This window comes from Nelusetta ayraudi, unplaced genomic scaffold, assembly GCF_046127955.1.
Source record: "Nelusetta ayraudi isolate G7.1 ecotype Tasmania unplaced genomic scaffold, CSIRO-AGI_Nayr_v1 ptg000109l, whole genome shotgun sequence".
Lineage (NCBI taxonomy): Eukaryota > Metazoa > Chordata > Actinopteri > Tetraodontiformes > Monacanthidae > Nelusetta > Nelusetta ayraudi.
In genome coordinates, this window is record NW_027466159.1 from 952,997 (window position 1) to 965,137 (window position 12,141).

At 47.9% G+C, this 12,141-nt stretch overlaps 1 protein-coding gene across 1 annotated transcript; it reads right to left on the bottom strand.

Annotated features, from left to right (window-relative positions):
• Positions 1-1,033: 1,033 nt before the first annotated feature.
• On the bottom strand, positions 1,034-11,868 carry spred2a (sprouty related EVH1 domain containing 2a). Its single transcript, XM_076048964.1, has 6 exons — positions 11,419-11,868; positions 6,325-6,499; positions 5,407-5,575; positions 5,253-5,317; positions 4,620-4,772; positions 1,034-3,754 (listed from the first exon to the last, which is right to left on the bottom strand). Exons 1-6 carry the CDS (start codon positions 11,442-11,444, stop codon positions 3,056-3,058), a joined length of 1,287 nt encoding a protein of 428 aa, XP_075905079.1. The 5' UTR covers positions 11,445-11,868; the 3' UTR covers positions 1,034-3,055.
• Positions 11,869-12,141: the final 273 nt, after the last annotated feature.

Genomic DNA, 12,141 nt, shown 5'->3' on the forward strand with positions numbered 1-12,141 from the left:
GAGTGACCCCACAGTCGCCCGTGTGACTCTGACTGGGTGCTTCGCATCTTCAGATGTGAGTATTGAGATGATGGTAAATTCTTGAGGAACAATTTTTCAGGGAATTGAAAAACTGGACTTTGGTTGCTATTAAAAGCAGAAAAGCACAAAACTGTTTGTCTGCGATCACAATCCAGATGTGCAGCCATGTCCCATAATTAGCACAACACGTCCTCTAAACCCAAATAAGACCAATTATGACGACGTCGTGAAAAATAAGCCTTCAAAATATTGCGCTATTGTTATCTTACGACACAATGTTTGCGTCCTAACATTTGTTTTTGTTTTTTTAAAATCACGTCTTAAAATTCTCAACAACTTCATGGTGTCAGTCTTTGTAAATTTGATATAAGCAATATTTCGGCATTCTGAACTGATTACAATCACTCAAAAGTACATCTTCAAAAGTAAAAGCTTCCACTGACAGATCTGTCTAGTGTGGAAAACCAGCCCTGGCTGCAGAAGACATTACCCACAATGCCTTGTGGCGTCTACCAGCCAGCAGTCGCCCAGTTTGGGCCTCGACCAGTGGTTTAAAATCCCACCGGTCCCCGCAGACACCCAGTGTGTGCCACCACCTGAGGTATCCACATTAGCAGAAGAACCGACACACTCACACACAGTTTCCAGATGATGTATTTTTGCCTTTTTGTACACATCCCTCACATTTGCCCTCTCGCAAGAGATTTACATCCATCATATTAGAACAATAAAAAAATAGAACTGAAAATGTACATCATACACCTGATACATATACATATATATTCTATTTTTTATATCGGTAAAAATGTGAATTATATTTATATATTTAAATATAAAAAGACGATGAAAATGACTTTGACCCTCGTTTGATTTTCTTGTACTGTTATTTTTTTGTTTTCCTTTTTTTTCAAATATACATCTGGACATGAATGGAGAGGGAGGAGGCTTTAGGCACTTTCCTTTGAAACGGCTGGAACAGACACAACTGCTTTTGGTTGACGTCCCGCACGCACGCACGCACACACACACACACACACACACACACACACACACACACACACACACACACACACACACACACACACACACTACTCTACAACAAGTGGCAACTGGAACAGCATCAAGAGGTGGGACGGACGGACGGACGGATGGATGGACAGGCCGATGGACTGATGGACGGACAGACGGGACAAGGGCTGCAGCTCCACTCAGCCTAAAAAAACGTTGACGTGAAAGAAACACAAACAGTGTCCGGTGTCGCTCGGCTACGTCTCCCAGAGTGACTCAACTCATTTCAGGAAGCCGTTAGCAGTTTAGCGTAGCGCTCGCTGCCCACTGGATTGCTTGGTCACAAGGTCCTTCTTCCTCCTTCCTGTGTAACGAACGAAAGGATTGTCTTGCCTCTGTCGCAATTAAAAGTCTAATTTGATTTAAAAATTGCTCTGCGACTCCCCGTAGTGGGCGTATGCAGTGAAATTCAAGCAACGCATCAACACCATCCGGTGGAGTTTGGGGAAATTTTTTTAGCAGAAAATGACGGAACCCATGAAGAGCTGAAAACCAAAAGGTCTTGCAGTCGGTGATCATCAGCTGATCTGTCGTCTTTTGACACAAAGTCATCAGAGAAAAAAAACAAAAAAAAAATCAAACACGGATGACCACAACTAGATCGCCTCGAAGGACCGCGGAAAAATGTAATTCCACAACTATTCACAAAAATAATCAAGTAGTAAAAAATAAGTTATTCATCATGATCATCAGATACACCAGCTCAACCTTTCCCTGTCTTCAGAAGGCTCAAAGTCTCAGACACATTCTCAGATATGGACCCATTATTGTCATACCTTTGTGTTTTTCGTATTTTTTTTATTTTTTTATCATCAGTTCATTTGAAAAGTCAATCAAAGATAAACTGGTACGATAGAGCCGGTAGGCAGGACTTCATGGGAGGCGGTCACGAACGATTGCGGAAACATTCAACCTTCAAACACCATGGAACTTGTCTGGAGACGGAGCCGGAGTCAGGAGAGGCGGTTCTCCCGGACCAGGAAGTATGAGGAGCCACTCGGTCACCTGACAGAACAGCTAGATGGCTAGTTTAGAAGCTCTCTCTTCCCAAATGTTCTCCAACAGTAACCTGCCTCTCCATCCTGTCGGGAAAGTCCAACTTTCACTTGACTCGTGCAACTTTTCAAACCGCTGAGTGTGTAAAACAGCCCTCTGTGATGTCACAGGGGGTGCTGGTATCTCTGTTTCTCCCATAGTGTTCAGCACCACTCTGAGACCACTAGTTCATTTTTTTTTTTTGACAGTCCAAAACAAGGTGTCAGCGATAGCCCAATGTTTTAGCAAAACGCAGTAAACAAAGGGCTAAATGTGCTGTTTCCTGGAATAAAGGTCTTTGGATAATAACAATAAATAATAATCTGAGGCTGTTGGTTTAAAATACAAAATATCTGGGGCCTGAGGTCCACTACAGGACCTTAGAAGCCTCTCTGTGCAAAAAGCAAAGCCAACAAACACGTTACAAGCTAATTATTTAGCACAGTGCAAACTGGCTGCCCTGTCAGGTCTTTATCCCTAAACCAGAAGAACCACATTTTGACTCCAACTCTGTGCTGAAAATACACACACACACACACAAACACACTCACACACACACAAAATAGATTGAAGCCCAGCTTCTTCTTGAACAGGTGATTTCGAAAAGCTAACCAAATCCATCTCATCTGTGTCGTTCGGATGTGAGCGTTCCATCTCGTCCACACTTAAATGATCGGAGCGGCGGATCCCTCGGCAACCGACCGTGGCGACATTCATATTGACCCGTGACAAATGGCACACGTGTAAAAAATATAACGTACCCAATCTGTTGAAGACAAAGTTCTTCTTCTCCTCCTACTGAGAAATCAGAGATGAGACAAACCACCATGACGTTTAAAATAAAGAGTCCAAAATCACAGCTGACTCCCCACCCTGTGAGTTTTGGCCCCACCCTCCTGTGAGGAGGGGCAGGGCTTGTTGTGACCTCTGTTCAGCCCACTGCCTTATGCTTGCCGCCGCAGCAGCGACAGGCCACCCCGCAGCGGTAGCACGCCCTCAAGGGGGCGTAGCAGCACATGCAGGGGGCCAGCAGGGACAGCGCCACCAGCGCCGTCCAGCGCAGGCAGAAGCGCTCGTCGCTGGTGTCGCACGAGCACGGGTCCGAGTAGTCGCCCTCGGGGTCTGACATGCAGTGATAGAGCAGGCTGTCGGCGCACCACATGAAGCTGACCCGCCTGATGCAGGTCTGGATGGGGTCCGGCGCCTCCTGGCAGCGGCCCCGCCCGTTCTCCTCCTGGTTGAACATGTCCTGGCAGTAGACGCAGCGGGAGCGCCCGCCTCCCTCCTCCGTCCGCCTCTTCCCCTTGAGCGGCACCGGTCTAGGCTGTGACGTCACCACCGCCCGGTGGCCAGCGCACAGCTCCAGGCAGCCCGGTTTGCCGCCGTTGCACCCACGCTGCAGGTCGCAGCTCAGCGGGTACGGGTACGTGTAGTCGTGTTTTGGCGGTTCGCTCTTGGCGAAGTGCACGTAGGCATCCAGACCGTCTGGCTGGGCCAGTTTCTCGCGGGTGGAGTTGGCATGGCGATAGTCCTCATAGCCCGTGAGCCAGGTCCGCTCACGCGGGTTGATGCGCACAATCTCCTCCTCCTCCACCTGGAAGCTGACATGCCGGGGAAACATGTGCACCGCCTGAGGGCAAATGGAGGAAGTAAAGGTGGGGGGGACACCGATGTGTTTACATTCATCCTGCTGCTTACCGCACAAATTAGTGACAGAAATAGGAGGATGTGACTTATTAAAAAAGGTTTTGATGATGAAAAGTTTTGACTACACCCTGTCCAACATGACAGAGGGAAAGTTTTTTACTCATCAAAGAGTTTGAACCAAACCGCTAGGGATGGGTTAGTGTTGGGTTTGGGTTAGGATTACAGTAGGCACTGGGGTTAGAATTGGGGGAGGGGCTGAGGTAGGGTTTGCTGTTGGTAGAGGATTGAGGTGTGGTTGGGGGAGGGTTGGTGTGGAGTTAGGGTCAGGGTTGGGATTAAGATGAGGGTAGTGATAGGGATAATGCAGGGTTTTGTTATAAATGGGGTGAGGTTCGGGATTGGGCCAGGATTATAGCTAGGATTGGGGTTGGGGTAGGATGATTTTAGTTGAGGGTTTGGATTAGGGCGAGGATTTTTGGTAGGGTTGGATTGGTGTTGAGGCAGCGTTGGTGTTGGTGGAGGGTTGGGGTAGCAGCTGGTGTGACTAGTGGGGTTGGGTTAGGGTTTGGATTGGGGTTGGTGGGGGTTTGGATTGGGGCTGGCGGAGGTTTGGGGCTACAAGTAGGGTTGTAGCAGTGTTCAGATTGGACTAAGGTTAGGCTCTTTATCTGTTTCTATATCTGTTTATGTTTAATTTCCTGCTTTTGCTTTGTTTCTTTTTTCATTTTTTCTGTTTCCTTTGGGTCACTTCCATTCATTTCAAGTATTTTTGGTTTCTTTTTCATTTTTTCACATCCAGAGCCCTGCTGGGAGCGTACGTTCAACATGCAAATGCACCTTCCACTCACCTGGTCCAGGAAATAGTGATCAGGAGGCCTGTGGTGTTCGTACAGATGTCCCAGGATGCAGTGGTGTCGACGGGCATCACAGAAGTTGGTCGGTGCCAGCATGTGCACCGGCTCCCTCTTCTGGGATGAATTGGATGAGCTATCAGTGGCCGTCTGGGCAGGGGAGAAGGAGAAGGTGACAAACTTGCTGGTGTCTTTATTTACATTATTTTCCAAATCTTTTAATGTATTAAGTGCAGAACTAAGTTCAATAAAAGAAAATAGTGTCACACAGATGACAGTGTGATGTCTTAGTGTTATTCTTTGGGTGTTTGCTAAATGAATCCCAGCCACACAAGTGTTTATTTGTGGATTCTCTGTGCCTTTATTTATGGTCCACTGTAGGTTTCCACGTACCTACTAGGGCTTATGGCTCTGCTTCAACTATTGTAAATCTGCTTGAATGTCATTGTTTCTGAGTTCCCATCACTCAAATCCTCTCAACTCTTAATCTTGGCCTGCAAGTCTTCTTCTCCTTGGCTTAAATCTGGAACTGAAACTGGAACTGGAGACCCTTTGCAGGGGTCTGGGGCATCTTGTTTAAGGAGAGAGACCTGAAAATTTCAAAACAACCACGTGGGGCAACTTTCTCACCGTGAAGACATCATCGTCGCCAAGCTCCGCCTCATTCTGCAGGGTGGACGAGGATGTGGTCGACCCTGCGGAACGCACGGGAGGTTGAGTGCGACCCTGAGCGCAGCAGGCTTCAGATGGTAAAGCCTCTCTAACGGCGGCGTGTGCTACTCACCTTCCGTCAGGTCCTCCAGAGCCTTCCTCACACCTCGGTCAAACGCTCGGGCGTCCGCTGGACTCTGGAACGTCAGACCACACTTCCTGTTGTCCACCTTCCAGTGGTGGAACGTGGGTGTGGCCTTGGTGTAGACCAGGTCCTTCCTGAGGAAACACTCCAGGATCACCTGCAACAAGTGAGGAAGGACAATTCATTATTGGCAAATTTTGTTTTGCCGTTTTTGAAGGAATACCTTAAAATTTGACTAGGCTGTGAAATGCAGGTGTCAAATCTTAACGACTTTTGTTGAAGCTTCTCTTTTGATTTTTGGCTGTGATGTGTGGCAAGAAGGAAGTTAAACAGGAAGACTCTCTAATTGTCCTGGTAATTAAAGTGGGAATGTGTCTCCTCAGGCCGTTGGATCAGTCATGATATTAACAGCTTGGATCTTAACAGTGTTAACAACATGAACTTATCCAGTAGGCCAGACTTGGTTTTCATTGGTTCTTTGGATTTATCTTGCACATGCTTTTGGTAAAGAACTTGTGGAGAGAATTTGGATGAACTTTCGGTCCTTCGCATTCAAGCAGACCAATCACATATGTTCTTGCGCTGCAGTAGGGACCACTTGTGGCTACCTGCTATGTCGTTTAAGGTATGTTTAAGTGAAGAAGTGAACATTCCACCCAGTCCTAACATATTGACCCATGACAAATGCCATAGAACTGCATTACTACGGCAATGTCCATGCTGGCCGCAACCACCGTTTACAGCAGTCAGCTGCCTCTTTCTCCTCTTGGGTCTTCTTCTGTGGTTTTTCAGAGAATCTCGTGGCATCGTTCACTATCAGATTAACTGTTGAACTTTTAAGACAAATTGAAATTGGTAATATGTAGGGACGAAGCAATGAGCGACGATGAGCAGTCTTTCAGAAACCTGGCGGTCTTTAAGTCGCTCCCCGTGGATGAGGAAGGTGTTGCGTCCCAGCAACTCCGGCGGCAGCAGCCGACACACGCCCACTCTGCTCAGGCAGCCGTCCTGCGCCAACCAGCCGCCGCTCGAGTCGTCCCAGGTCATCACCACCGCTTTGACGCGCACAATGTAGCTGTCACTGCAACACACACATAGACAGCGGAGGAGAGACAATGATGACAACACTTTCCTGACCACGGAATCACTGTTCAGGGCTAAACCACGTATCAGTCAGTTTCTCTGCTTATTCCATACCAGGTTCTGCGACCTGGTACGTCCAGGTATAACCTGGTACGTCCCAGTAGAGGTCTAAGCTGGAATAACCAGACTTCCCTCCCTCTGGACTCCTTCTCCAGCTCTACCAGGGGGATCGTAAAGTGTCCCCAGTCCAGCCATGAGACATAGTCCCTCAAGCACGTCCCAGGTCTTCCTCTGGGCCTCTCTCCAGTCGGACATGCCTTAAACACCTTTTCCGTCCAGGTGGCATCCGAAAAAGATGCCATAGAAGCACCTCTGCTGGCTCCTCGAAATGTGTCTTCAAGTTGACCCTCCACCGGCAGGAAGGACCATGAGGGGCAGGCGAACTCTGGATTGTGTGGCAGTCGTAGGCGGGGACCTCGGCAGCCCACTCCCTGAACAGCACTCAATTTGTGTGAACCAGGTGGAAACAAAACACAATATAGCAGTAGGTCCTTTGCTCTGCGCTAGGGCTGCAACAATTAGTTGACATAATCGATTATGTCGACGACATAAATTCGTCAACGCAAAAATGTAAGCGCCGACGCAGCGTTTTATTGTTATTGTAAATTTCGAAATGATAAAACTCACACTCCAGCTGCCACATGCTCATTTGTACCTGCAGTGCAGTACTGAGCGCTGAGGGTGGTGTCGTTCGTTGTTTGCATTCTGCAAAAAACAGAGAAGAAGAACAACTTCTTCTCTGAAAAGGCTCGAACTCCGACCCAAAGTTTCTAAAGTTTAAGAATATTTCATAGAAGATGAAGCAAACACGTTAGGTGCAAACTCTGTGAAGCTCACCCAACATTCCATGGCAGCACTATGGCAATACGCGAACACCTTGAACACAGACACCCCGGAGTTGCTGTATCATCACAAACCGCAGAGAAGAGTTCACAAAAAACACAGATGGTAGATATTTCGTAGATAGTGTTCAAATGACGTGCTTATTTGTTAATTAATCATCAGCCTATGGTGCAAGTACGTAATACATTTTTTTCGCAAATCGGAAATTCATGGAACAAGTTTGCTAAGCAAAGGATAGTTCACTTAGGTAAATGCATACTTCACGGCAGTAATTAGTGAATTGCAGCCCCTGACAATATCAGCTTTTATCCTGAATTGTAACACTTTTACTGATCACTTATCAACTGTGTTATTTAGGTCATAAAATTCAATCTTTAAGTTGTAAGAATCTATCTAAGGTATTTCACTGTAATAAACATTGCATAAAACCGTTAAATTGTGAATTAATTTACCTATAAAATTTTATGTTGAAAAATAGAACAACTATGTCACAGACAGATGCTTTGTGTGTCATTATTTTTGGTATATTTGTTTAAAAATGTATGCTGTCAGAGTAGAGCAGTATAACACAGGTGTGAATATTTAAGCAAGCTAGGTTAAACAGAATTCCAAAATAGGTGGTGAAACTAAAGAAGATAAATGTGACTAATCGCCTACAAAAGAATCGATAGATTAGTCGACAACAAAAATAATCATTAGTTGCAGCCCTGCGCAATAACAACCATGATGCTAAATTCTAACAGTTGTCCAACAGGAAAGTGCGACTCTGAGCCACTTTCTGCAGGACGCACCGGTGCTGCTGCTGCATGCCACCGACGGCACATCCTAACAGGCCCAAGAGAAGTGACTGCTTCGTCTCTGGCCTCGCGCGCACACACACACTGCTTCCTCCGACTGTGTGATTCAGCCTGCCTGTCAAACAGATGGTGCTTGTGTGTGTGTGTGTGTCTGTGTGTGTGTGTCTAGCATGAGTCATCACTGCCGACAGTGTGCAGCTTCCCTCTCTCTCTCTCTCTCTCTCTCTCTTTCTCTGTCACTCTCTCTCCTTCTCTTTCTCTCTCTCTCTCTCTCTCTCTCTCTCTCTCTCTCTCTCTCTCTCTCTCTCTCTCTCTCTCTCTCTCTCTCTCTCTCTCACACACACACACTCACACACATACACAAAGACACTCTACAATCATTGATGCTCCATTTGCAAACAGCGACACCACAGTGGTGTTTTAGTTCTTTGAAGACAGGTGACTGTTTAATTGTTCGGAATTGTGATTGGAAAACCCCACACATGTACTGGTAAATAAAAGCATGCAACAGCTAATGCATGTTAATTTACTAGCTGCCAAGGCTTGCTAACGCCCAGTCACAGCTGGCTGAAATTAGCTTGCAGCTGTCTAACATCTGTATCTTTCAAGCTAAATGTCCAACACATCCATTCCCTGGCTGGACGACATCGGCCCTCAGCCAAGTAGCTACCACATCACATCCACCCTTTTTTGCTAGCTCATCTCTGCTGCGGTCGGCTGACATCTCCAGCTCCGGCTAACACTTTCTGCCTGCTAGCTAAAAGAAACACGACTTGCCTTCTTTCCCGGTAACTGACGTCTCCCACTGTTGGTTGACACCTTTTTCCACAGTGCTACATCTGCTAATAGCTGGCTAGCATGTGTCAAAATGCACTGCTACCTCTCTGGTAGTCAGACATGCAGGATTTGTCGATGTCTTATTCTAATTTCTTTCATTTCTTTCTTTTCAGCACAACCAACTTCTTCGTTAGCATGAACAAGTTGGGTCACGTATGTGTGTGTTTCGGTGTGTCTTGATCATGAACATCTCTGCCACCAGGTGTGAACCAACTGTGGATCCAACAGGTGCCAAACTTCCTGTCTGGTGTATTCAAAGACAACAGTAAAAAACAAATACTACAATGATCACTTTTCTAGAAATATCCTTTCACAATCGTGTAATCGCAATCACACAAACACAAATTCCTGTCTTAGGTCTTACTGTAAAATTTACCAACTGCCACTAACCTTAAATACAAGGAAATGTTTGATAGAGACAATTTTGTAAGCTTCAGCACTAGCTGTTGCAACTGGGGCCCAGCAAAGCACCAGAACCTTTGGGTCCTTTGAGGCCTTTGGGGTCTCTGGGACTTTTAGGACCTTTAGGACTGTGGTTTCCCACATGGCCGCCCGCCAGATCCGTTTCCACTGGCGGGATATCAGCAGCTCACAAGGAGGTCAGTGTTGATGTGAAATGAATGTTGTACCATGTGGTGAACAGAGTGAGACAGCCGGGGTAGCCAGTCAGCCGACCTTCCTTCAATGTCACTGCCGACACTGAGATCTGCTTCCTGGGCATCGGTTTGCCCCAATCAATACCAAAATGCCCATGAGGAGAAACAGGACAGACGGTTGTGGGGGGTTTTCTTTATCCTTCACTATTGTACACACAAACAAAAAGAGAATTTGACCCCCAGATTCACAGATTAGTGACCACACACTAGCGAGGGGTTTTGGTCCACCACCCTGAGACCGACCACCCACGGGACAGGTGATTTGGTCTTAACAGGAGGCTGAAAACAAAGGGCTAAATATGCTTCTTTCTGGAGACCTGGACAGTTTTTCAGGTGATGAAAGGTCTCCAGTAGAGTCGGGATAATATCGGTCCTCAGTGCACTAGGATTTGTTGCTCTGAAGACCAGAACGATGAAACCAGCTGAATGTCTTGGACTGCTGGATACTTTCAACAGGGGGCGGCATTCTCGCCCAGATACCAGAGATACACCACAAACATTTGAGTATGTCACCCCTCCACCCCTCCGCCCCCTGGTACACAATCTTTCCTGTAGATGTTTTGTGTTTCCCAACCTTCCCCGGTTCGAACTCAGCTTGATATTGTCCTTGTGATTCCAGGTCTACGGTTCCAGTGTAGGGACAGAAATATTCACACAATGATGCCAGGATTTTATTTTTTACACAAGGCTTCCACCGCACAAACAAACCTTCAGTGAGTCAGTGAGTCTGCGGAACAACTCAAACTCTCGACTGTAAGGAAAACAGCGGCGACTCCCAACTCCAGCCTTGCCGGTGTAGGAGTCATCCCACTACCGGTCACCAGCGCCTACAGGACATCATGTGGAAGCTGAGTCAGCGCACGGCTTAGCCAGTCAGAAAAGAGAGACCAAAGTAAAGATGGCCACCGCAGCTTCACTTTCTCCTCCGGAGGTAGAGGAGTCCCACCTGTCACTGATACGACCAATGCTTCCTGACTGTTTTCGCTGATGTTCTTGGGTGACCAGATCCTACAAAGAGGTGCGAATCAGGTTCCCACTTGGAAATCCAACTGAGCCAATCGTAGCCTGAGCTCAGGCGACAGTCATGGTCTTTGTACCACGTCAAACAATACATCCAAACCAAAGCGAGGAGAAAGGAAAACAACCCCAAACTCAAACACCAGACCTGATCAGACACCATGTTTAGTTGCTGGTTCGGCCCACGTCATGGGACCAGCGCTACATCTGTCCACCTGATTGGGGAGACACAGGCGTTTCAGCCACAGTATCTTGGTGAGGTGTTCTCTTTCCACACGTGCAGAGGTTAGCGACACGTTTGTTGTTTTTCTCCAACAATACTATTATTCATATGTGGAAGCTTTGAGGTATATGATCATTGAACCAATTTGGTGGAACCAAGTCCACCAGGTCCACTTGACTCTGCCCCGAAGTCTGGAACTTCAGAGATCCAACTCCATTTTATTTTTCTCCCCAGACAAGATCACCTGATGATTGCTCGCTGCTGGTCAATGGTCAAATGAATAATGACACCCAACATGGTGGTGTGTGTGTGTGTGGGGGGGGTGGGGGCTGAACCCCAACCGTATGTACCCCCCCTGCCCCCAACATAACAGCGCTGGATGATAATAATAATAATAATAATAATAATAATAATAATAATAATAATGAATGGGCGGTGGAGGAGGGGATCATGGATCGGTAGATGGGGGGGGGGGGCTACTCACTCGTCTGGGCGCGTGTCCTCGCTCATGTTTTGCCGTTTCACCTCCTCCGGTAATGATGAGCTCCGGCCGCGGCCGCTCGCCGCCGTGTCCTCATGTTTCCTCGCCCTTCGGCGGCGTCCACTCCTCCTCTCCTCTCCTCACCTCCCTTCTCCTCCTATCGGCCGGCCGCGGTGCGCCTCCTCTCTGCTCCTCAGTTACCTGGAGCAAGGAGGCGCATCCGACCTCCTCCTCCTACGCCTTGTCTTCCTCTCCTCCTTTTGCGTCTCTCGCCTCCTCCTCCTCCTGCTCCGCCGCCTCCTCTCGCTCCTCCTCCTCCTCCTCCTCCTCCTCCTGCTGCTCCCCTGCCGCTGCGGCCTGGATCGCGGTGACCGAGACTGGTGCGCTGGTGTCGGTGCGGACGGCCCCGGACGAGCCCCATCTCCTCCTCACTCCATGTTGGATTCAGGGAGGTGGAGGAGTAGGGGGGAGGAGGAGCAGGAGGAAGGGGGCGGGGGGGACGGGGACGGGTGACGTCAGACCCGAAGGACTGCAGAGTCACGTGCCGCTAGCATATCGCGGTATTATTGGGAGCTGAACGGCGTCTGCGGTTTCAGGGGCAGCAGGTGTCGCGTTCAGGTGATAAAAACACCGTCACTGTGACCTGATTGACCTCTCCGATTCAAATTATTACTCACCGCCACCAAGGGAAGTGGGCGTGTCTCCACAGTAAACCACAACAAAATA

Coding starts and splice junctions, on each gene's coding strand:
- spred2a (XM_076048964.1), bottom strand. CDS start 11,444: ATGAGCGAGGACACGCGCCCAGACGA. Junction 6,500..11,418: donor GAGGACACGCGCCCAGACGA/GTGAGTAGCCCC, acceptor TGTGTGTTGCAG/TGACAGCTACATTGTGCGCG. Junction 5,576..6,324: donor AGCGACTTAAAGACCGCCAG/GTTTCTGAAAGA, acceptor CACTTGTTGCAG/GTGATCCTGGAGTGTTTCCT.